Source organism: Xiphophorus couchianus, chromosome 21 (genome assembly GCF_001444195.1).
Source record: "Xiphophorus couchianus chromosome 21, X_couchianus-1.0, whole genome shotgun sequence".
In the NCBI taxonomy this organism is placed as follows: Eukaryota; Metazoa; Chordata; class Actinopteri; order Cyprinodontiformes; family Poeciliidae; genus Xiphophorus; species Xiphophorus couchianus.
The window spans coordinates 20640998-20665349 of record NC_040248.1 but is presented as its reverse complement, the minus strand read 5'-3'; the positions used below and the strand labels follow the sequence as shown (position 1 = coordinate 20665349).

Sequence of the window (24352 nt, the reverse complement as noted above, 5' to 3'; positions counted from 1 at the left end):
TAGCATTTTTATTCCATTCCATTTTTAGTTTCAACATTTATTAGAAACGGTCAAATCTATTTTAGAAAGCAGCTCATTTTTTCTGTCAGTAAAATTTAAACTCCTTTTGGTTTCAGGAATCATCTTTACACACTTCTAATGCTTTCAGTCAGCAGCAGCTACAAAAAATCCCAGTGAGTTAGAGAACAGAAAAGTTGCTCAGCTTTTTTCTTAAACTTGTTCTTTTTGTTCCTGTTGCAGATTCCTTCACTAATTTCATCTCTTTCTGTTCTTCCAGCTTACAGACATTATATCTCTTGGGATGTGTGAGTGGTTATCATTGCTGCTGATCTGGGCTCGTCTTCTGGTTCTGTTTATTAGAAACTGTCTGGGTCGGGCTCCACAGGCCCTCCATAGCAAACTGTTGGCTTCAATCATGGATCCTCCTCTGCTGTCCTGGACCCACTGAGCTCCGAGATGCTGGGCTCTCCACCTCAGTCGCTGCCACAAAGTCTAAAGGGATTTTCATCAATATCTGCTGCATGCAAGAACAGAAAATTAGTAAAACATAGAAAATATGTGTCTGGAGATCTTCATCGCTCTTTGATGTCTAAGCAGCAGCAGCTGCTTGCTGGGGTCACTGGAAGAGCATGATGAGGGAAGAGTGGCTGAGATCGCTGGTTACATGTGAAGATGGAACTTCACATGAAACAACACAAACTGGTGAAGACAGAAACTCGGAGGGAAAAATCACAGAATCAATAGAACAAGATGGATGGTTACTGCTACTTGAACTGTTGTCAGGAAAAAGTCTTAAAGATTTTTCAACTCTGAACAACGTGACTCCACCATGTGGAGCTAAAATGTGGCGTTTACCTGGAAACAAAGCAGCTAGCTTGACGCTCAGGGTACATCAGCTCTGGAGAAGCTGGTTCTGTTATGATGTTCTAGGTTCTGATTCATCAGACTGTCCAATGTCTGCTAAACACCCTGAGGTAGAAATAGCAACATATGACATCACACTGTCATACTTAATGTGGCCCAATAGCTCAGCTTCTGTTTGCCATCAGGATGAATTATGGACAAAACAACCAGTCAGATGAAATACAGCAGAAAGAAATGATGGAATCACTCAGTGATGAATAAAGACTGATGATCCCCACGAGACGTCTGTCAGCTCAAAGGATTTTAAATCACAACTTCAGGAAGGATTTGCACCAAGAACATGTTGGTTGTTTCCAGTCAGCTTGTAAAACTGAAAACACACAAAGACTAAAGAAGACGACAGAAAACTGTCAACACCGTGATTTGGAAGTTGGACATGTACAACAAAAAAACATAAAAACCAAATGGAAGAAACAAGAAACAGTTTGTAACTGAACTGTAATAAATCAGCTGAAGGAAAGTCAGACAGAAACATTCAGATGCTCTAGTGTGACCTGAAATGTGCCGTTCACATTCAACCACTTTTAAATATGGTTGAATTAACATCACTCCCAAAACGCTTGTATGTCAGATGATGGTTCCACGACGACATCACTGTCCTCATGATGGTTAAGACGTCATTTCTGCACAGAAGAGTCGGCCAAAATTCCTCAGTGTTGATGATAAAGTGTTATTACAAGTTATCACAAACACTTGATGTTTCTTGTTCTTGTCGCTGTAAAGGAAATTACTTTTTCTGTAGTGCCAGGGTGGTTTGGACAGCTTTGGCCTTGTGAAAATCATGCATAAAATCATTTGCAATAAAAACTCATATATCAATATTCAATCAATATTCATGAGGGCGATCGTTTTCCTTTGAGTGACACTTCCCAAAGTTCGATGATTTACCCAATGAATTGGTCTGTGGCTTGTCAATAAAGGGTACTAGAACCAAAAAAGTCCTTAAAAAACTCCAAGTTGGACTGTGAACAGATGGGAAAGTACAGAGAATAGAAGCGTAACTGAGGAAATCTGTGCCTTTGTAAGCTGTTATTTTGGTTCATTTTTAAATTGTTGCCTTTAGTTTTAAAGGCAACAATTGTGTCATAACGAAGTATGTCATTCGTTAGAAGAGGATTTGGTAAAGAGTTCCTGTTGCAATATGTGAAGCTGCAGAGCATCTTGGGTCTCTGCAAAGCTCCTCAGCAGATATCCACTGTCTCTGACATCAGAACTCTGGTGCCAGGCCTCAAAACTCATTACTTGTCCAACCCCAGCAGCCATTGAATGGATACCAAAGAAAGCAGATGCCAGTGTAATTCCTGGAGTCCAGTCTGAGATGAAACAGAACTGTGAATCAGGATCGCCTGCAGACTCCCCGTCACCGATCCCTTTGAGTTGGGACATCATGATTAATGTTGGTCTACCTGTTGAATGGTTTTATTCAACCACAGAGGGCGACAGACAGGCAGCAGTCTGAGGTGCAGGGTGGAAAAGCTGAAGCTTTGGAGAGGCTGGATTAAGATTCAAGAGAAGCTGCAGCAGGTTGCTGATGAGCCACAGGTTTGGATAACAGCAATAATGTGAGAGGAGGCAACAGAAGTTCACCTCAGGCCAGAAGGCAAAGCTACAATATTGTGGAAAACCTGAGCAAATAAACCCTTCCTGACCTTAATTAACCCCGTTACATGACTGGGTCAATCATTGCATGTTTTCACAAACTCTTAGTAAAAGTCAGTTCCCCCTTTTAAATGAAAATAAGCACAAATAAACAATAATTACACAGAGGCTGAACACTTCAGATGGTTAGTCACATCCCTGGAATAACTACTCTGGATAAACCCCAAAGGAACCCACAGCTGAGAACCTCAGAACCTTTGAGTCATGGGCACATAATGTGACAGGAGGAATCAGTTGTGGCAAGGCTATTTATAGTCCAACTGTTTCTTCCATTTGTCTGGATTTCACTGAAGTAGCAGAGAGCAGAGATGCTAACTTCAGCTTTAGGCAGATGCAGATGGTCCAGCTGTCTAACTTTGTTTATGGATATAATTAAACAAATACAATTATCCTGATGATCACTAATAATGATCAGAATAACAATCCTGATCATTATTAGTGATTAGGATCAGCAATGATCAACATCCTCAGCAACACTGATAATGACGGCTACTGAACAAACTTACTATTTTTACTGAAACTGGATTTGATTGAGAGAAATTTAGTTTTAAACTCTAACTTTTCTAACCTGCTGTAGCAGCTGGCTGTGCCACAATGCTAATGCTAGCTAACATAAACAGGAACAAGTTCCAAGTTATTCAGTTACAGTTGCTGTTTTATCTTTTTCATCAGTGAAAGTTTGAAGTTGCTCTGTCCTTCAGCTTCCCGGCCAATCAAATCAAACCATGAATCTTTAGCAGCTAAAATCTATTCAAGCTTTTTGACATAATAAATTAAACTCCATCAGCAGCAGCAGCAGCAGCAGCTCCTAAACAGACATTATTTGTCCATTGGGTCTCTAATCCTCAGTGGCTCAGACAGACAGCCTGCTTCTTTCAGACTCATGCCCGCCTCCCTCTCCTTCCCTCTGGGGGCCGCGGCCCCTGAACCGGCCTAAAGCAGCAGCAGGATGTTCGCAGGCTCAGCCTCTGTGCAAGGAAACATGAGCAGGCGCAGATATTCAGAGTCCCGGGCCGCCGGATAAAACCAGAGGAGGAGACGGCGGTCCGTGTGGTTGGAGCTCAGAAACTCAGGCGGGGAACATGTGAGCGGGGCATGGGCGGCTGGGAGCGGGATTATTGTTCAGCACAGCCGAGAGACGCAGGAGGGAGCCGGGGAAGGTAACTGCCACAGATCCACTCACTGGTTGAATGAAAGGTTCAGATGTTCTGAAGGCGCAGCTCCAGCTGCTTCAACCCAACTTGAATCAGTCACATTACTGCCAGCATCACTTTAGTCGATGTCAAGGAAAAATTCCAGCTGTTTTCCACGAAGCTGCTGCTGCTGCTGCTGGATCCGCGTCCGAGACAAATCAGCTGATAACAGCGATGAAGCTGCAGAGAGAGAGAAAGAGCAGGTCGTTTCTGAAGCAGGAAGTCGGTTGATCTGCTTCACACTGTAGTTTAGAGTCGCTTTAACAAAATTCACATGAATTTATTCCTGCAGAATAAATGAGATTCTCATCATCCACAGTCTGCGTGTCTCTTCGTGGGTTGTGTTTTTCCCCCCACAGCGCAGCAGGAAAGTGGATCTAGAACCAGAAACTGTTCCGCTGTCCGCACCGACTCATCCCGGATTTATTTCTTAGCTGATTGTGCTAATTAATGCGCAATGAAAGTGCGCAGAAAGAAGCGCCTCTCCGCATTAGAAGCGGGAGGAGACTGAATGAAGCAAACAGGTTGGGATTGTTTCCAAAGAGACACAGAAGTGGAGTCAGAGCGCCGCGGCTCCGCTCGCCTTTAACTCTGAAGCTGCTGCATGTGGAGGAGTTTAGATGAAGGATTTAGTTCATATGATCCTCAAACTAAATGTGATCTATTCTTCCGCAGGAGAGACGCGGGGACAGTTTTCCTCCACGAACCTTTTGGATTCGAGCGCAGCAGAGAAATCTGCGGACCGAGCGGCCAAAGATGAACACCGTTGTGTTTAACAAGCTGAGCAGTCAGGTCCTGTTTGAGGAGAAGGCGAAGGAAGTGGAAATGAGCAGCAGAAATTACCTGGAGGTCATCGACGGTCAACATCCAGATCTCCTCTGCAGCAGCCCGGCCATCAGAGACAGCCAGGCGGCCAGACACAGGCGGAGCGGGTATGTGAGGCTCTCTGTTCTGGTAGAGGCTGCTGCTCAGCATGCGTGGATGTGGGTCGGCTGTAGTGGGTGAAGGAACCCACGGAGGGGGAATATCTGACAGTCTGGTCAACCTGCTGGTCAACCTGCTGGTCAACTTGCTGGTCAACCTGCTGGTCAACCTGCTGGTCAACCTGCTGGTCAACCTGCTGGTCTCTCGTTAGCTGAGCGAGAAACGGGGAAAAATCTCCGGGATTAAATCTTCGGGTTTTGCGAAAATAAGCGCAGCAAATGAAACATTTAAACTGGAGATTTAAAGACTGATATGGGTTTAGATTTTAAACCCATATAAATTTAAAGTCCAGCAGCAGAGTTTTTAAATGAAAAACTATAAATCAATTCATGAACATGATGGAAGTTTTTCTGTTGTCCTGCGTAAATACGCATTTGCTCCAAATTTGGCTAAAAATGATTTTAAAAGCGTCTCTGTTCGGATTTCTACTTATTGGTGCTTTCTTTAATTCCTCGATATTTTCTTCCTGGGGTTGTGATGTTGAACAATCTAACAAATCAGATAATGAACCATCAATACTACTTCAAATCCTGCTGATTTAATAATTACATTTATTAAAAAGCTAGAATCAAAGTTAGAATCAAAAAGCTCATACTTGTTCTGTAGCTCCTTGTTCCAAAGACACAATTTAAAGCTACACCTAAAGACTATTCAATTAATTAATCAATCAATCTCTTAACTCAATATTCAATGATTCCACCATGCAAATAATTACCATCTCTTCACAAAACACTTTTATTTATTTACAAATAAAGTTTTGCATTTTTCACATCTGGCCAAACACAATTTGTTCCTTGAAGTATGTAATATATGAAGCGCCACATCCAACGTGATGAAAATAAAATGGATGAAGCCTTTGTTATTATGTCCAAATAAGACATGTAAAATGCATAAAAATATTCAAATAAAAAAGCTGATTATTCAAAATGTCAAATACGATGAAGCTGATCTGGAAAAAAAAAAGAATCTAGCCGAGTCCTGAGTGGACCTCGAAAAGAAAAAAAATCTGTTTCAAATCAAATCAAATCAAAATGTACTGCTTGAAGCTGTAATTGCACATAACTTCTGTATTATTATTGTATTTTTTAGCCTCATTTAAATTTAAATAATTAAGGAATTATTAATCACATGAAATGTTTTTAAAACTGAATCATTTAAGACTGAACAAAGTGTCACATCAACACTTTCTATCTCACTGCCCTGATTTTATTTCGTTTTTTACAGTTTTATACAAAATACATTTCTCTTTTGTCGAGCTAAATTCCATTAAGTTCAGATCCATCAAAAGAACCCAGCAATGAATCCGTCCATTATCCTCCTGAGGGCTGTTGGTGCCCATCTCCAGCGGTCAGTGGGTGAGAAACGGGGTACACCCTGGACAGGTGGCCAGTCCATCACAGGGGAACCTAAAGAACACATATGCATTTGAATTTATGCGAAATAATGCATATTTGGGCATAACTCCCTCCACTAGATGGCGACAGCTTGCCTCCTACGTCAACAGTCATTAGTGGTATACATTGGCCGCGTTGTGGTTTAATGTGGTGAATTTGCCACAATAGTCAACAGAAACTTATTCGGTTGTCAGATGCTCATCATGTATGGGGCTCCTGTTAGTGTCACTCTGAAAGTGTTCATGGTGACACCAACAGGAACACCATGAACACTTTCAGAGCCTCCAACCCCCAGTTTATCATCCACTGATTGACAGGAAGCAGACTCTTTGTCCTCCGTGTTTGTTTCATGGAGCCGATGACTGGAGCTGAACACAGATGAAATATGATAGACAGATACATGTACTGCTGGAGAGGACAAATAGTAGATCTGTGTGCACACACACAGATGTCCTGTGGAGGTAAACAGGTGCAACTTTTGCTTAAAAGATAACTATTAAATTCATAACAATTGATGCATCGTCAAACCGCTTCCCCAACTCCACATCTGTTTCCAATAAATGAATCTACCTTTAGCTTTGTGTTCTGGTTCACCACATGAAGAGCTGAAAGGATCTGACATTGTCTGGAAAAGGAAGCTGCTAAAACATTCAGGATCAGGTGAAGGAATGTTCTCTAACAGAGCTCTGGGGTCAAAGGTCAGAGTGAAATGCGCTCCACGATGTTCAGGCTGATCCAGATTACAAGGAAAATATTTGGAGAACCAGAACCTCGGGCCCGCTTTGAGGTCCGACTAAAATGGTTCCATCTGCAGCCAGTGGAGCCGTTTTGGGAGCTAAAGGAGAAGTGGAGAGCAGCACCATACTGACATCTGCAGGTTCAGGTGTTCCTCCTGTGGGTTCAGGACGTTTCTCTGATTCATCTGCCGACATTTTAGACGCGGCGTGAATTTCTGACATCTGCATGCTGAAGCCCTGGGGTGTGTCCGGTTGTTTGCCTGCGTCTAAATGCTGTCCCTGCTGGCGCACAGGGGTCGTCCCAGCGGCAGCAAAGTGCGACACAAGCGCCAGGCCCTGCAGGACATGGCGCGGCCGCTCAAGCAGTGGCTCTACAAGCACAGAGACAACCCGTACCCGACCAAGACGGAGAAAATCCTGCTGGCGCTCGGCTCGCAGATGACTCTGGTCCAGGTGAGACGCTTTCTTCTGCTCTGATTCCAGGAGGAGACAAAGAAAAGTCACATAGACAGGAGAGTGATCAGGCTGCTGGAGTTTAGATGTTCAGCTTTTACTGTTCCTGAATGTTTAGCAGCAGCTGAGCAGGAGTGAAGTTTTGTTTCCTCTGCCTTCCAGATCCTCCTGCAGCTTCTCCTCTCTCTGCTGAGCGTCTCAGGCTTTGATTTGTTTCTTCCACTTTCTTCCAAAAGCTGCAGCTCAGCTTCATCTCATGTCCCAGAGAGTCTAAAAGTGTCAGAACTAAATAGGTTTTGTTAAATAATAATAATAAATTTGTCCTGCTTAACATTTTGGTTTCAGAAACTCTGCAGAGAACAGATGTTTACCTGTTTGGAAATGATTCAAAATGATTTTCTTGAGATATTCCTGAAATATTCCTACGTCTCAATATGTAAACCTGTTCTGCTGCATTAAAAAGCTCCAGAAAAATGTAATTTCTGATAAAGATTTGAGTCAGGAATATTTCTGCTGCTTTGATCTTTATGACGTCTTGAGAAACCAGTGAGATGTTCAGAGCAGAACTGTTAGAAACTGCTGATGGCTCCAAGTTTAGAGTGAACATCTGAACTTATCTGACAACCTGACTGCTGAGAGGAACACCCAGCACTGAGTGCAGCTGTGTGTGTGTGGGCGTGTGTGTGTGTGTGTGTGGGTGTGTGTGTGTGTATAGCAGCGTTTTCCTCACATGGTCACTCTGTACTTAATCTGCTTCTCATTTCTGGGAGCGCTTGATGTTGGACGCTGTGACCCAAACACACACTGTGTTTGAGTGTAAATATCATTAGTGGGGTCAGAGGTTAAAGGTGGAGAATTTGAGGGTCAAAAGTGCAACAACCTGACATCAAATGAGATAAATATTTAAATGCAATATTAAATATTGATAAATTCATCTAGAAATTAATAAACGAGATTTTCTCTCAAGGAACATTCTGGTAAAATAATGGCTGAAATAATTAATCATATTTAGGTAAAAGTTTTAAATGTATTAAAAGAAGAAAACTATAAATAACAAAATTCAAATGTATTATAGTAAAATCATTATTATCTGATTATTTATTGATTTATTTTTCTATTTTCTGATTTACAGTCAGTCATAAAATAATTGAATCATCCAGTAGATATAATATATAATATTCAGCTGTTTAACCTGCACAGCAGTTTATCTGCTGACCAATCAGCTGCTCTAGAACAGAATCATCCTACAGACTGTCTCTGATTGGTCAGGCTAAATGAGATCCAGAAATAATGAGATTATTTCATATGTTTTAAACAAATGTTAAATTTAGATTGTAATGATTGACTTCCACATATAATTATGGTGTTCTATAATTTTTGATACTTATTATTATGGAAACAAGTAATGTGTTGAATACATATATTTCCAGTTTTATTGAAGTGATCATTTATAGAAATATTTATTTTGGAAAAATGGTTTGATGCAAATCAGTTCTTGATCTAAATTTCTGTTCTCTTTTGAAGAACCTGGTTCTCCATTTTCTCTATTTTCAGTTGCTGAAGGATAAAAAATCTTGTTTTTTGCCAATTAGGAATATGAAAACAGATTGTTATTAATCTTTAACCTCTCAGTCTTTGAAAATATTTCTGATCGTTTTGTCCCAAAGTGTGAACATAAACTCAGATGTGACCTTGACGTCTTTCTGTCTTTCCACTGATTGCTGCTGAGGACAGCCCAGGTCTTCCACTGTTTAGTCCAGACAGACCGCTGTTAAGGCTGCCAGTGGCGTTGAACGCATCACTTCCTGTGTGTTTTTCCCTGGAGAGGCCGACCTGGCAGCAGGTGTTAAACAGCAGCTAAATCTGTCATGTTGTAGGGCAGCAGTTAGCTTTGTTCCATGTCGATGTTGTGAGATGGAGCCGATGATCCGGTGCCGTCTCCATGGTTCCTGAACTCCGTCTCCGTGGTAACACGCCGTCTCCTCTGGGACCTCCCGTCCTCATGAGGACGCCGTCCCTTCCCCTCCAAGTCCTGCAGACTGAAGACGGTGGGACGGTCCTAGTTAATGAGAAATGTGATCCTGAAGGAGAGGACGTGAAAACTAAGTAGTCCAGCATGAGGCCGCCGTCCCCAGCCGTTCATAAGCAGCTTGAAATCTACTGAGCATGAAAAGTTATTCCAGTAGAACATCTAATGGTCTCCACTCCCAGTGGAAGAAAGAGCAGCGGCTCAAGTGTCTTTTTTTATTGGATCTTAAAGACAGAGATGGAAAAAACGTCTTATTGGAGGGAGTCTGGACGTGTCCAGAATAAGCAGGATGGGGACGTGTGTCTCAGTCAGAGCATTAGATCATGAAATGATGCGTTCACTGGCCGTCAGCCGATTCTTTGTACACAGTAAAAAGCTGAGAGGCTTCAGTTTTCCTGCAGAACGTCTGGGATGTTCCTCTCAGCTCCGATCAGAGAGCTGCAGCTGATCTGCAGCTGGACTCTGTCTCTGCAGCGAGGCGATGTCTCCACTGAGGACAACACGTTTAGTCTGGCTGTGAATGTGGACGAGTGTGGACTCTAGACATTAACACGTCTTCCTGTTTGCTGTGTGTGTCCCCTTCCTTCTTCGTCCCTCTCAGGTGTCCAACTGGTTCGCCAATGCCAGGAGACGCCTGAAGAACACGGTGAGGCAGCCGGACCTGAGCTGGGCGCTCCGGATCAAACTCTACAACAAATACGTTCAGGGCAACGCAGAGAAGCTGAGCGTCAGCAGCGACGACAGCTGCTCCCAAGGTACGCCTCACCTGCTGCTCTGAGGACAAACTGTCCAAACTGCACAAACACTTGGATATGATCTTCTGAGCTCAGAACCAGAACATTGCATGTTCTCCTTCTATCAGTCAGTGGAGCTGACAAATGTGCAAACACACGCTGGCTCTCATGGGAAGGTCCGGCCCGTTTTGGTGAGGAAGCGTAAGAAAGTCAAAGTTCAGTCGTCCTGCAGTGAATGAACAGAAAGTTCAGAGTTCTGTGGTGTCAGTAATTTCTCTCTCAGTGTGTGAGGAGGAGAAGCTGAGCGTGTGGCTCCCAGAGGAATGTTTGCATGGTGTTTGTGTTGTGTGTGCCGCAGGCCGCTGCACCACCAGAGGCTCCGTATATCTCCCTGACTCGTCTCCCTGTCATATTCTGGTTCTGGAGCGATCCGCAGCCCGCTCCCACTGCTGGCCCGTGTGCTGAAAGGCCCTCCATTATGTTCTGAAGCCTATGCTTTTGTTCCAGAGACTATTTCTGGGAGCAGATCTGACCCTGTTGACCGTGTCTTCATTCCTCTTACTGTCCTGAAACGGTCCAGCTGGTTCTGGAGCTGCAGCAGCAAATCCAGGCTAAAGTAAAACCTGTTTTCTGCTTGGAGTCCAGAGCAGACCTGATGTTCTGATCAGTAGAACAGTTTAATATTTTTATTGGATTAAATCAAAAGGTCAGATTGTTTGGTGACAGAGGAGATGCTGGAAGAACCATGTGGTTCTGATTATCGGAAGTGCTCATCTTAATTTGGACCAGGCCGAACCAGACATCTAACCCGGCCAAATTACAGAACTGCAGTCCTGGCAGCGACAGAAACTGAAGTGAAGTGTCTCTGATTTTCCTGCTGCCAGAGAATCTCTGGGTTTTCATCAGAGTTTTATCTTCCTCCTGTTTCTTTCATCAGGTGGGAAGCTGGGCTTTAATTCAGTCTCCTCAGCTGCAAAGCATTCTGGGAAGGATGTATTGCTGCAGGGGACGAAGGTTGAGATAGAACCAGCATTCATCACGGTTTGGTTCTGGGTCTGAAGTCTGAACTGGGCTTTTTGTTCTGGAGGCGATGCCAACATGTGGGCAGGAGCAGCAGGCTGGAGTCTCCTGGTTCTGCTGTTTGAACGAAAGATTAGCTCCAAATAACCGTTTTCCTTCAGACTGGCTGAACAGAACTGAGACAATAACTGAACCTGGAGTCCAACATCTGATGGAGGAAATGAGTCATTACAATGTGCACTTCCACTGATTGTTTTTAGAGACTTTATGACCACAAAAAAACTGATGGGACCTAAATGCAGTGACCCAGATGAAGATGGAGAGACTGGAACCAGTCAGTGCCACTGGTTTACATCACCATATGTATATACAGGCCTTATGCTGCAGTCTTTACTGTTTCTGCATCAATGTGACCAACAACAGATGTTCTTTATCCAAAGAGAGTTCTACAACCCAACGAGTGGATTGAGCTCTTACTTTAGGTTGAGAGAGAGACTTGAAGACGAGATTCCCTTCAGGTTTTCACTATCAGTAAAATGAAGAACAGACCTGAGAGACAAACCAACAGAGATCAATTCAGACACAGTTTTCCTTATTGTGGAGAGTTGAGGTTCATTTCCACTGTTCTATGTTGATAACTGATCCCAGTTAGGAGTCGGGACAAGAGCCTGAATAAAAATGATGTTTATCTTATACTACAGATCACCATGGCAACAGAAGTTTGTGCTAAAGTTTTAAGAGATGGTTCTTGTTGTAGAGAAGACTTCCTGTCCTCCACCAACAGAACAGTCATGTGAGCATGTCCTGATGTTGCAGATGGAGACAACCCTCAGAGGACACAGAGCGGTCCTGAGGATCTCACCAAGCCCTTGTACCAGAGCGTCATCAAGAAGGAAGGCTCCCCCATGGTGGGCGTGGCCATCGGCATGGACCCAGGGCTGCGTTCTGCAGTGGAGGTCGAGGACTACGTGTCTCCACCCAAGTACAAGAGCAGCCTGCTGCACCGCTACCTGAACGACTCTCTGCGGCACGTCATGGTGGCCAACGCTGTCATGGACGCTCGCAAGAGGAACCACTCTGGCTCCTTCAGCTCCAACGAGTTCGATGACGAGCTGCTGTCGCCATCGTCCTCTGAAGCTGAGGCCCACTTCGTCTATCGAGCCGGTAAGGAGACCACTGACTCTTCCAGGAACTCTCCAACACACACCACATTCCTCATGTCTGATCTTTGTCTTCTTTCTGGACGTTTGTTTTCATTCCTGCAGCTTGTCCATTATGTCCAGCTGTCTGTCCCTCTGCAGGATCTCTAATATCTCTCCTGCTAACTTTCTCTCTCTGCTTCCTTTAATTGAACATGTTGGATGTGTTGCTGAATCTTCTCCTCATGGCTGCTGAAATGGAGAGGCTGTTCAGGATCTCCTTGAAGTATTTTGTAAAATTTAAACAAGGTGCAGTTCATCTGAAACACACAAGCATATCCAGTAACCTGCACACTGTCAAACCCACACACACTGAACCACTGGTTGTCTCTGAGGCCGTCCAGAGAGGTGGGAGGAGCTTCACCTCTAGCTAACCAGGGTCTAACAGGTCAGACACAACAAGACTTTCAGGCTGCTGTTTGTCCCGTCTTTGTTCCAGCTGTGGCTCCAGATGAGAGAGCAGAGCAAAATGTCCGACAGGCTTCTTGAGACTGAGAGTTGAATGTGGGACCTTTGCAGTCCAAAGCGTCTGGAAGCTGCAGGAGTTCCTGCAGCGTTTCTGAGATGTAACCAATCAAGGTCAGCTGTGATTGTATCGGCTGAGAACACTGGGTCTTTGTTCAGGTGGACTTCACATCCAATAGTAACATTTTCCCTTTGTGTTGAACACGACCAGAACAAGGAGGGTCCGGATCTGAACTGGATTGTTGGAGGGAAGAGCTGCTGTTATTGTGTCTCTTTTGGACAAAAGTGTTTCTTCTTGTCTGAGTGTGAAGCAGACAGAGTGTGTGTATCTGAAATGAATCAATGAGTCCAACAGGAACAATTAAAACCCTTTGACCTGAGCCAACATCAGGCTGTTTTCACTGCTGAAGCTTCACTCCAGCAGATTTTATCAAGACAAATCCCAGAAGGGCTGAATTCAGCTGGCTGAGCTGCTGCCTTTAATAGACACTGACTGTTTTATCTCTGGTTATTATAATTTCTTGCCACTGACGTGTCCCTCTTGGCCTCCTTGGACTCCGATACATTTACACAAGTATTACTCTGTTACATGTGACAGAAGCTTGTTGGGTCAAACGGAACGATTCATTCAAAAGGGACAAGCTCCTTCTGAGAAAATCAGATCTGATCCAAATTACATTAAGAGTTGAGAAAATAAAAATTTCATTCCACATCTGATTTTTGAGGAACAAAGCAAATGAAAAATTGCAGAGAGAGAGAGAAATGTTTTCAAGCTCAAGTTTTTATCATTTCCTGCAGTTTTTTTCTCCTGTTTGCTGGAAATTCCAGATATTTCTTTAGAGAACACATTCTTCTTTTGTAAAGAGTTTTATGTTTTACAGCGAGAGACAAATGTGTCCCTGTGCAGCAGATTTGACATAAATCTGTTCTTCTATCACCTCCACAGAGGACACAATGTCCAAATAAATCTGATTTAAGATTACTGAAAGCTTCAAGCCCAGACTGGGTTCTGTTCTCTGGCTTTAAAAGATTTTCACATATTAAGTTTGTCCAGGGAGATTTTTGGTCATATTGTCTTGGTAAGTTCCAGTCTGCAACAAAGTTGTGATTGGACAAGGAAAAGTGGTGAATCTGGTAGCTGGCGTCCCATTGGTTCAAAGTCCATTTGTGTCCCAGTTGGTTGTTGTGGGCTCGGCCAGAACTCCTGACTACAAAGACCAGTCAGACGTGGCAGCAAATGGAGATCATGGATTGGCTCCAGTGAAAAACTAAACTTCAGTCGTTTTGAAAGGAATCCCACTGGTGAAGCTCCAAGACCTCAAACATCACATCCACACTAGAGCTGCCTGGTAGAAGGAAAACAAGCAGCATGTGATGATACAGGTGGATGTTGCAGTGACAATGTCTTAAGATGAATGAATAAAAGATAAGAAGTGTTACTGTTACAAACATATAAACTCATTTTAAACATATGTAATTTACCCATCTCCATAAAAAAGAAAATTGGATAATTTTTGTCAACCAGGTTTTAATGAAAAAGATGCTTCTGACCGATGTTTGCTGTTTTAGCAACTCTTTAACTTTTACTCTTCTAATCCTACAGCAAGAAACAACCGACAACAAATACCCTGGTCAGAGAGAGCCTTAATGCATGGCACTTAAGTAATGAGCTAACATTTATTATAGAATGGTGATATTGCCATGACAATAAATCATGTGTTATGCTGTGCAGGTCTCATGCACACGTGCATCAAACACCAAATTTAATTTTACAAAATTGGAGTTTGTGTTCCAGTTGTAAGCCCAATTAACTGGATCAATCAGTCTTTTTCTCAAATCCTTCTTCAATGGATTTGAGAATGACTGATGGATTAAGTAACATCGTCTTCTTAATGATTTATAGAAATGTATTTTTCTTAGACGTCTAGGATGAATTGATTGAAAAAAAATCTGCTTTTGTATATTTTACCATTTGATGATGATTTTCAATAAGGGTAAAAGCTTGATGCATAATAAAATGACATCTATTAAAAATAAAAATATAGACCAGTTATGACATTTTGATTTGAAAAATGTTGTTTAGCAAATTTAAATTAAATTTATCTTAGTTATAAGCTTGCGAGGTAAATTAATTTATCCTTAAATACAGCAGTCAAAATGACCTCTTATTGCCATTTTAGTGATAAATCTCCCAGCTCAGATGTTGGATCTCTGTCACTGGAAGAAGATGTGTTTCTGCCACTTCATGGACACAGACTGAGACCAGCATGTTCATGCTGTCTGTGAAGCTGCAGAGAAAGGTTCCCAAACATCAACACAGACACATTTTACACACAGTTTACTTGTAGGCAGCTCCCCAACGTGGAACTGGAAGAGAGAGGAATAAAAAGCTCTCTCAGTCTGAGGGGTTTTAAATGGTCGGAACGCCAGGACTTTGTAGCACAATGAGGCTCACACACACCATCAGATGTTGAGATGTGAGGAACACAGCTGTCCGCCTGCTCAGGGAGCCGCACTGCCCGACTCTGTGGAAAACACAAACTGTTTCCATTTTAAAAGCCGAGTCGGCTGTAGAACAATAGGTAGCCTCTGTGTTCCCACGGGATGGAGGAAAAGAGAGCTTCACAACCAGAGAGCAGAGGTGTAACCCAGTCAAGACACACAGAGGGCAGCTGAGTTCCCAATGTGAACAAGGGCAACATAATGATGCAGCAAGTCCTGCACAAACATGTCATTTGGCCTCCAGATCCCCAAAAAAGGCTGCTTTTGTCCACATGTAAACACTTACAAATGTGAGTAATGTTTCCCTGTGGTTACTGCTTTTTTCCACCCTAATGTGAGGGTTTTATTTGCCACCAACAAGAGCTGATCATTCCTGGGAATGTTTCAGAGAAAGCTGTAATAAAAGCTCCTGGTGAAAATGGCACCTAGCTCTGTTTCTTCTCCACCTGGCCGCCACGCACAACTGTCAGTGCTGCACCGAGTGGCAATCACACTGCGCATCCTTGCAAATGTTTCCACCACCACTTCCAAAAAAAGTGTTTTTTGTTTATTTTAAATAGGGTTTTTTATACACCAGTAACAGTGACCGTGAAAACAGCTTAAGCTATAGGTTTATAGTTGACCTGTAACAAAACTGGATGTGAGGAGGTGCACACCTGCCCGCTGGTCTCACATGCTATTAATTCCAAGGTTTGATGCCTGTTTGATACATATCATCATAGACAGATACATCAGATGGGGTTTATGTACAATGCTGCTGTTGAAAGACGGCACAGCAGGGAATTGTGGACAGACATTAATGTGAGGACATTGTTGGAAATCTCTGACAAACTACAACCTGAACTAAAACTGAGTGGTTTGTAACTCTGGGTTATCACGTCCTCATCTCCCTCTCACACATTCCTTCTCTTCTTCTAAGGAGACAACTGTGGTGAGTGAGGTCAGGCTCCTCTCTGTGGAAGAATCCAAAAGTGAACCGGAAAACTAGAGGGACATTTCCTAATCAGGGCCATATCAGCCCGGAGCGTCTCAGACCTTGTCCTGTCATCATGGCTCAGACTGCATGGGAAGCAGACAGAAGAGCAGCGAGGAGATGGAGAGTCTGAGGCTGGTGGAGCCTGCAGAGATGAGATCAGTGGATCAGGATATTTGGAAACTCTGGAGGCTTTTAAAGCACAAAGAGAGGTGACCAAGATAAAGCTGTAAAAATCAGAGCAGTTGAATGTTTTGGCTTTCACATGATGCTGGACTTTTATATTCATAAGAAAAGATGCAGTGAAGATGAAAATGTTACTCAGGAGAAAGGACCGATTGACATGCAGGATGAGCAGAGTGAGGTTGTAGAAGACGAGGTTTCCCTGTGTGAGGGATTTGTTCTGAACAAAGGACGACCTGCTGTACGTCTGACACTCTTAATACCTTTGGACTAAATAGAAACTTTCAGATAATTTTCCTCTTTTGAACATTTTCTGCTCATCCAGTCATCTCTAGCTGGTAAAGACCAAACTTCTTAAATGTTTAGTGAACTTAAGGAGAGCGCCTGGAGGCTGCACAGCTAGAAGGTCCAGATGTTCTGCTGTCTTTTAATGCCTCATAAAACTTCAAGCTTGTGTTGTCATTTTCACTGCTGGTCAGATCTGAGTGAAGGCTGGACGCGAGACAGAAGACAGGTTGAGGTCTCAAAACACCAAGAACTCTCAGTAAACAGCTGAAGTAAACACTCTGGCTGCCATAAAGACAACTTTACTTTCATTGTTTAATGACTTTGCTGCTCCTCACTAATGTTTCACAGATGAGATGGAGGTTGGTCCCATTGAGGAGGGGGGAGGAAAGCCAGCAGGCGGCCATCTTTCTCCCACTGACTCTCTCACTGCCTTTTCATTCCCTCTCAGATCTGTTTCGCTTTGTCTTTTTCGATCTGATTTCTTCAGACAACTCAATTATGCTGGCTGGGCTCCATTTGTTTTCCAACTAAATATCACATCCATGGACTTTATGAGTCATAAGAAACATCTTTCAGCTCCATCCTATCAGTCACCTTTACGCTTGAAAGCTTCTTGATAAACGTGTTTTTTTCCTCCAGCATCTTAAATAAAGACAGAAACCAGAGCAGCACATGTTTGCTGAGGACACGGTGTCCACTGAAAGAACAAAACACAAGTCAAAAACCACACACACACACACACATATCCACTAATCTGCTGAACATGCAGGTTCTCATCATCAACCTTTATTTAACCAGGATAAAAAACTTGAGATTAAAAATCTTTTACTAGAGTGTCCTGGTGTTCTGACCCAGAGAAGTCTACTGAGCTTTTCTCTCTCTGCTTTCAGAAGCCACAGACCATGGATCAAGTCAACATGACAAGTGAGTCGACCTTCTCTCCCCAGATAACCTGTGTCCAATCACCAGCTGAACGTGAGCTGTAACGCTCTGTGTTTTGTTCTCTCTGTGCACATGTTTGCTTGTTGTGCCGGTCGTCAGGGGCAACGGTGGCGTCGCAGCGACGCAGAAGGCCAAAGATGAGACGTACTGGAAGGAGATCAACGCCGCCATGGCCTTGACCAACTTGGCTCAGGGGAAGGACAGCGTCTCCGGGACAACCAGCTGCATCATCCAGAAGTCCTCCCATATAGCTGAGGTGAAGACTGTTAAAGTGCCATTGTTGCAAAAGTTTTAGCTCCGATTTGCCTATGCAAAGCAGAAACATTTCTCTCAGTAAACTTGTTGGAGTCAAAAAAACTCTCTGTGACATTTAAAGAACTGGTGCTTAAGGAGGAAGGTGGGCTTGTGAGGAAAAAATATGTTTTGGTCTTTCTGAATCTATTCAAATGATGGATTCCTTTTTTTTAAAAAAAAACATAAATATTTTGTAATGTTAACTTATTGTTTTGAGTCTTTTTATTGCTACAAATATATTTTCCAAAGTGCCTTTGTTTTCAGCAGTTTGCTCACTGATTGTGCACAATGGAACATATGATCACAGAGATTTGTGAAGGAATGTTTTGTCGAGTGCAGGCTCCTAGTCGGTGTAATTCAGGATTTGTCCCTTGTAACATTATGTGCCTTAACAACACAGTGAGCTCATTGGCATTGATGAACTCAAATAGCATGCATCTGCACAGGAACTGTTCCTATTTTGACTGGAGTTTCCATTTGGGCTGTAAACAGAGCTCTGCTTTGGGACTGCTTAACACGTTTCGAAGCGAAGAACTTTGTCCATCATGTCCGCCTCTTAACCTTGGATCCTATCAGCCGCTGAAGAATTTTTCTCTTTTTGAGCCGTGTGTCCACCGAAACGTGCACAAGTTCTCAGCTGGACCCAAAGCCGCTAATCGCCCACGTGGCCAGGCCGATAAAGTCGAGCAAAAGACTGCGGTGACCTAAAAGGGATGTTTTTACTTTACGTTATCAGTCTGCCATGCGAAGTGTCGTAGCTTTTCCCCTCCTTTTTTTTTGTTGCAAACAACAGGATGGTACGGAGTAAAAAAAAAACTAACCCAAAAAGCCGAGCACCGCTCCCTCTCTGCCTTTTGATCCGCAGCCTCCCCAGATGTTCGACATTACATTTAAATTGCTGTTTACAAGAAGCCTGAGGACAGGCTTAAAAATGTAACTTTCTCTTCCATGGCCTCTTTCTGTCCTGCACAGTATTATTTCTTTGTCAGCCAAGTGTTTAAAGCATTTATTATGGCTGCCTCTGTGTGTCTTGTGTCGGTTTTGATTAAAACTGTCTCGTCTAACTGCGTTGCATTAAAATCGTCTCCGTCACCCAGTGGAAAGAATCCGCTTCTGAGAAAGTGATTATTGCAGTTGCACCTGATTTTTAGCTTTAAGGATGTCTTGGACGTACTGTTGGTGTGCCTGAAAATGAACGTTTTGTATTTACAGTGGTCTGACTGCCGTGATGAAGGACTTTAAAAGAGAACAAAACTGCACAATTACTTTTTTTTTTAAACATGCATTGAATGTTTAACCAGACGTTCACGGCTACATCAGTGTTTTTAACTAAGAAAAGTCAAAGAAACAAATCTTTTGGTTATATCACTTTGTGTATACATGGAAGTTGTTTGTAATTAATCACACCGAACCTCAGGCTCTGTTTGTTTATGCACTCGAGACGCTGGCCTCCACCTCCGGCGCGTGTTTCCCAGCCAGCTGATCCAGGCGCTGGGAGACCTGGAGCCACGGCTCGCGTTTCAGCTTGCAGCTCTGAGCCTCCGGGCCGCTCACGCCTCACACAACGGCCGCATGCTGGTGACGGAGGCAGAGAAAGGTCAAGGGGAGTTCAAAGGCAGCAGCAGGAACACCAGATGTATAAGCAAACGGGCTCCACAGCCATGACCCCGGTACTGTAACGCTCTCCAGCACAAACTCTGCTCTTAACCACGCTGAGAGATATGAAAATGTGTGTTTTGTAATGTATAAATTATTGCATTGAAGAAGCAGTGAAAGTGGTGACCGTAACTTGTCTATTATTGTTAATTTATGTGAATGGATTTTTTTTAAAAATAATAATTATTTTGATAAAGACTGGATTTTCCATCCAATGATCAGATTTATATCTTCTTGTACTGTTTCATTTGCCTTCCTGTAAAATGTGTTTGATAAAACTGTTGTTGCTTGGTGATGATGATAAATAAACATCTGAGCAACACGACTGGTGTAATTTTCCCTCCATTGGCTCTAGTGACACTTATGAACTACCTAATAACTCCAACATTAGGGCATGCTGGCAAACATCTAGCAACATTAGGTTTCATAGCTAATAAAAATGGGATGCTATTTGATTTTAATTTAATAAACAAATACATAGTATTTTTGCTTAATCATGGGAATTCTCAAAAAAGCAATTTAGTCATGGCTTCATGGTTTAATTTAAGAACCTAAATCTGTTATCGATGTGCAAATTGTATTTACTCTTTCTCCTGGGAATCCTGAAGGTAAAAGGTGTCTTCTGTTGTAGTAACTAATGTCTCTTCTGTCACACACACACACTTTTTCAGCTCTTCAGTTTTTAGATTAGGACCTTTTCTGAAATCTCATTTCATTCCACTTGTGGAACAATCTCCACAGTGAAACAAAACCATCCAAACCGCCTTCTGGCATTGAACACGCTGATGTTTATTGTACTTTTTGTGCATGTGAAATGTATCCGAGTTTAATGGTTAGTATTCTCATTTTGTGAATATGGAGCAGATAGAAGTTTTTACTCTCTGCTCCCTTTTATTCGTGATTTCTTTCGGCTGCTCCGTGAACCGGTCATCCCTCTCTGCTCACACCATCACAAACAGCAGCGTGGAGGGAAAAAAAAACAGCGCAAGGCTTTTCATGCAGGCGACGTCTGTCTTTGTTGTGAGATTTATCAGCAAAGTATCGACTCTCATCCCAGAAGAGTGAGAGCTGATGACCCTGACTGAACCAAGAAAAGAACAACGAAAGGTTTTGCTCCCCAAAAACTTGTGGTCGCCACAGACCAGACGTGCGTCTTTCGTGCATTTCACTGTGGAGGCAGAAAAGCGACAGTGTGACCCTGAACCAGACGGGACCGGACTGCCCAGTCCCTCCTGCATGCTTTCCCTTCCTCCTCGGTTTCGTTCTGTATCTTAATTATCCTGGAGTGAACCGGCAGAAGCACACACGCTACAGCAAAACTGCCGGCAGAAAGCGATTTTTAATGTATTGGGATTTTCCCCCAAAAGCAACGTATTTTTAGCGTGTAAACAAGTCAGTTAAAGTGTCTTGGGTTTGTTCAGGTCTCTGTTTTGGACGCCGCTCATCGTGGATCACATCTTTAAAAGATGTTGTTTGTGGCAGAAGGCAGGGCGGCCTTTAAGAGCTAAACACACTAATCATGACAGACCACTGGAGGAGCCCAGTGCATACACTGAGGATGTGCATCAACCACACACCGCACATTAGTGGTCTGGGTCCCAGCTATCTGATGTGTATTTTTGCTACCTTTCACAGGAAGATGGCTGTTTGGCTTTGTTTGGTTAAAATGGGATCACTGCAAACATTCCAGTGGAAAACTGGGTATTTGTACAGTATCTGCTATCTTAGGAGCTTGTAATGGGAATGAAGTTATGCTAAATACCCTCTTAGGTGTTTGGTTCTCCTCAGGGTTCTGTTTCTTTCCTGGGTAATAAATGCCCTGTTCATGCCACTGCTAGTCCTACACATGAGCTCCCTCAACTGAACTGAAGAAGCAGTCAGGTAGACACCAACAGTCCAAAAAAAGAGACAAAAACCAAAAGCTACAAAGATCTTAAAGATTTTTTTCCCCTTACCTGGTGAACTCCTAGATCTCACGAATCTGTTATCAATCAGAGGCGCTGAGGACACAGCCTGTCCAAACACCTTGTGATTATGTATTTCCTGCTGCTCAACTGTCTTTGAACTCCTGCATAGTTTTATTAATTTGCTCAAACAGCTTCCAGAACCACTCCAACCATTTTTAACCCCCCCTCCCTCCTTCACAGAACTGAGGTGGACAAATTCCAGATTCACTGATCCACATTTTCCATTGAAATGCTAAGTGATATTCCACACTGCTTATAGTGTCCCCATTCTCTCTATCTCTTTTTTTTTGCAGCAGCAGCAGCAGCAGTGTGTCCCCTGTGTGCTGCTGAAAGGTTTGAAAGAACTCATGGAACTCCACATGTACCTCAGGTCCGCCGGTGGGCAGGCGGAGGTTCGTGGTCCGACGCTTTACACACTCCAGACTTCACCTTGTCCACCTTGATTTTCCAGAAATGAATTCAGGTCAATGGCAGGTAAAATGCCGCAGAAATAAAATCGAAAAATTGCAGCCATTCTAAAAATAATCTCACAGTTGATGAGGTAATGTGACTCCCCCATGCCGGAGTAATTAGACGGCCATTAAGGATGTCCATATTTTCATCAGAGCTCCATCCTTCACCCCAAACATCTCAGAAAGCTCTGGGTCGAACTGTCAGATCGCAGAGATTAAAATGACTGTTTAAAGAAGTCAGTCCAGACCTGGAATGGTTTCAGCATCTGGACTGTTTTGGGTCAGCTGTGATTTCACAGGTGTTTGCTGAAGCAGAGCTTCTAGTCTCAAATCATGGATACTGTGATCCTGGTCCAATCACAAGAGAGACGGCAGCAGGTCAAAGATGTATTATTGCTCCACAAATTACAGATACAAATAAATCCTTTTTTTTTCCACAAGGAGAAATTAATCTACTTGTAGCTTCCAAGAAAGGAAGATGATATCCTAGGTAGTGATGAAAAATAGACATTTCACAGTTTAACTTATTTTATTTACTCAAAGCACCTAGAAAGAGTTCAGATACCCTGAGTCTCCATGATATTTCTAAAATAAAAGTAAAAAAAAAAAAAAACCATTAACTTCAGAATCAGAAATCAAGCTGGCTTCTTCTTTTCATCACGAAAGTGGAACCTTATGCCTGACTGCTTCTTGTTGGAATCACATTTGGAGCCACTTTCTCTGCCTCCGACTTGTTGAGCTAACCTAAGGCACTCGAAAAATATTTCCTGTCTCCGTTCCTCATAATAAACTAGAGCAGAAACCGCCGAGAACAAGATGGGGAGAGCTGATGCTTACACGGAACCACATGTAGCTGCTGACGGCGGCCAAACCAGGACATTCTGGGGCATTTTTGGCAGATGGGCATCATCGCCACGTTGTTGTTGTTTGTTTTGGTTTTTTAAAGGGAAACTTATAACACATGCCAATTCAATACAAAATAAATAAATAAATACATAAAGCTCAGTTGCACTTGTAACTGAGAGAACAGGGAGAGGAATGAAAGGAGGCCATGATGGTGGTGTCGGTGGGTGTGGGTGTGGGCAGGTCGTCGCCGTGGTGACCCCATCTGACAGTTCAGAAACATCTCCAAACTCAGGAAAAGGTTTCACTTAAACATGACGAGTGACAGAATGCGTAGAAGATACTTCTGTAAGACATGAATCCATCAGTCAGTCAAGGTCGTTTGTGCAAAGCTTTTCAGCAGCGAGGCGGTTATGAAGAAAACGCCACACAGTCAACGACTGGGCAAACATTACATTTTGACGAGAGCAATCGCTAAAATCAGACACATCAATATGAAGGTCAATGTTCTCCAACCAGGTGGGTTCTGGTCTTGATTTAAAGGAGCTCAGTGTTTCGGCTGTTTTGCAGTCTTCTGGAAGTTTGTTCCAGATTTGCGGCGCATAGAAGCTGAATGCTGCTTCTCCACGTTTGGTTCTGGCTCTGGGGACGCAGAGCAGAACCAGAACCAGAACCAGAAGACCCGAGAGATCTAGAAGGCTTATACAACAACCGCTGTTCTCTGAGCTAATTTCATCTCAATATTAATATTCCGTTTCTGATTCTCTTCATTTACAAGATTAAACTTCACTATTTACCAAACAAGACTGAAGATGACTGAAGAGGGCCTCCGGGCTGTGAGGAAGAACTTCCTCCTCACAGGTCCAGTTCTACAGAGCTCTTGGCATGTATCTGTATTTATTATGGCGGTTTCCCTATTGGGCTTTTAGATCACTATCATGCATAATTTAATCTTTATGTCCTATGAATGTCTGCTGTATAACGTACAGCGGTTTGTAACTTTGACAAAAATAAATAAATTACTGTCACATGTTACATCGGAAACAGATTTTCTAAGTAATGGAAGTAATTTAAAGTATCTTAAGTTCTAAATGTTTTGATGTGGAGACATTTTTTTTTGCAGCTCTATTACGATGTGCAAAAAGCCTTTTTAATATTAGAGGCATAATCATGAAAGCCCAACCTTTAATTTGAGGAGCTATATTTATTCAGTGGGGTCATGACCGATGTTACTTTTTTTTTTCATTACAATTATTGATCCCCTGCTGATAACAGTTTGGACCCCTCATCCCCTCTTTAGCCAGTAAGTCAGCCATTTTTCTAAAACATTTCATAAAGCTGAAGCATACATGTAGAAGGATTTTTAATAATTCCTCTTCACACAGTTTAAATGTCTGGTTACGGGTCGTCTCTTCACTCTCTCCTCTACAACTTGCCACACACGTCTTCTACCATCTGATT

The 24352-nt window shown here is 42.9% G+C and overlaps 1 protein-coding gene across 5 annotated transcripts in view; it reads left to right on the top strand.

The window, feature by feature from the left end:
- Positions 1 to 19796, top strand: part of LOC114137061 (homeobox protein Mohawk-like) — a 39405-nt gene extending 19609 nt beyond the window's left edge. For 4 of the 5 annotated variants that reach the window (XM_028005570.1, XM_028005569.1, XM_028005567.1 and 1 more), the window contains 7 exons: positions 4452 to 4708; positions 7185 to 7344; positions 9975 to 10128; positions 11944 to 12291; positions 17628 to 17661; positions 17779 to 17935; positions 19415 to 19796. In XM_028005570.1, the coding sequence (XP_027861371.1) occupies positions 4452 to 4708; positions 7185 to 7344; positions 9975 to 10128; positions 11944 to 12291; positions 17628 to 17661; positions 17779 to 17935; positions 19415 to 19456 (1152 nt within the window). In that variant the 3' untranslated portion in view covers positions 19457 to 19796. Of the gene's footprint in view, positions 1 to 4451; positions 4709 to 7184; positions 7345 to 9974; positions 10129 to 11943; positions 12292 to 17627; positions 17662 to 17778 lie in introns of all 5 variants that reach the window. The other variant, XM_028005568.1, reaches the window with a different exon arrangement.
- Positions 19797 to 24352: the final 4556 nt, after the last annotated feature.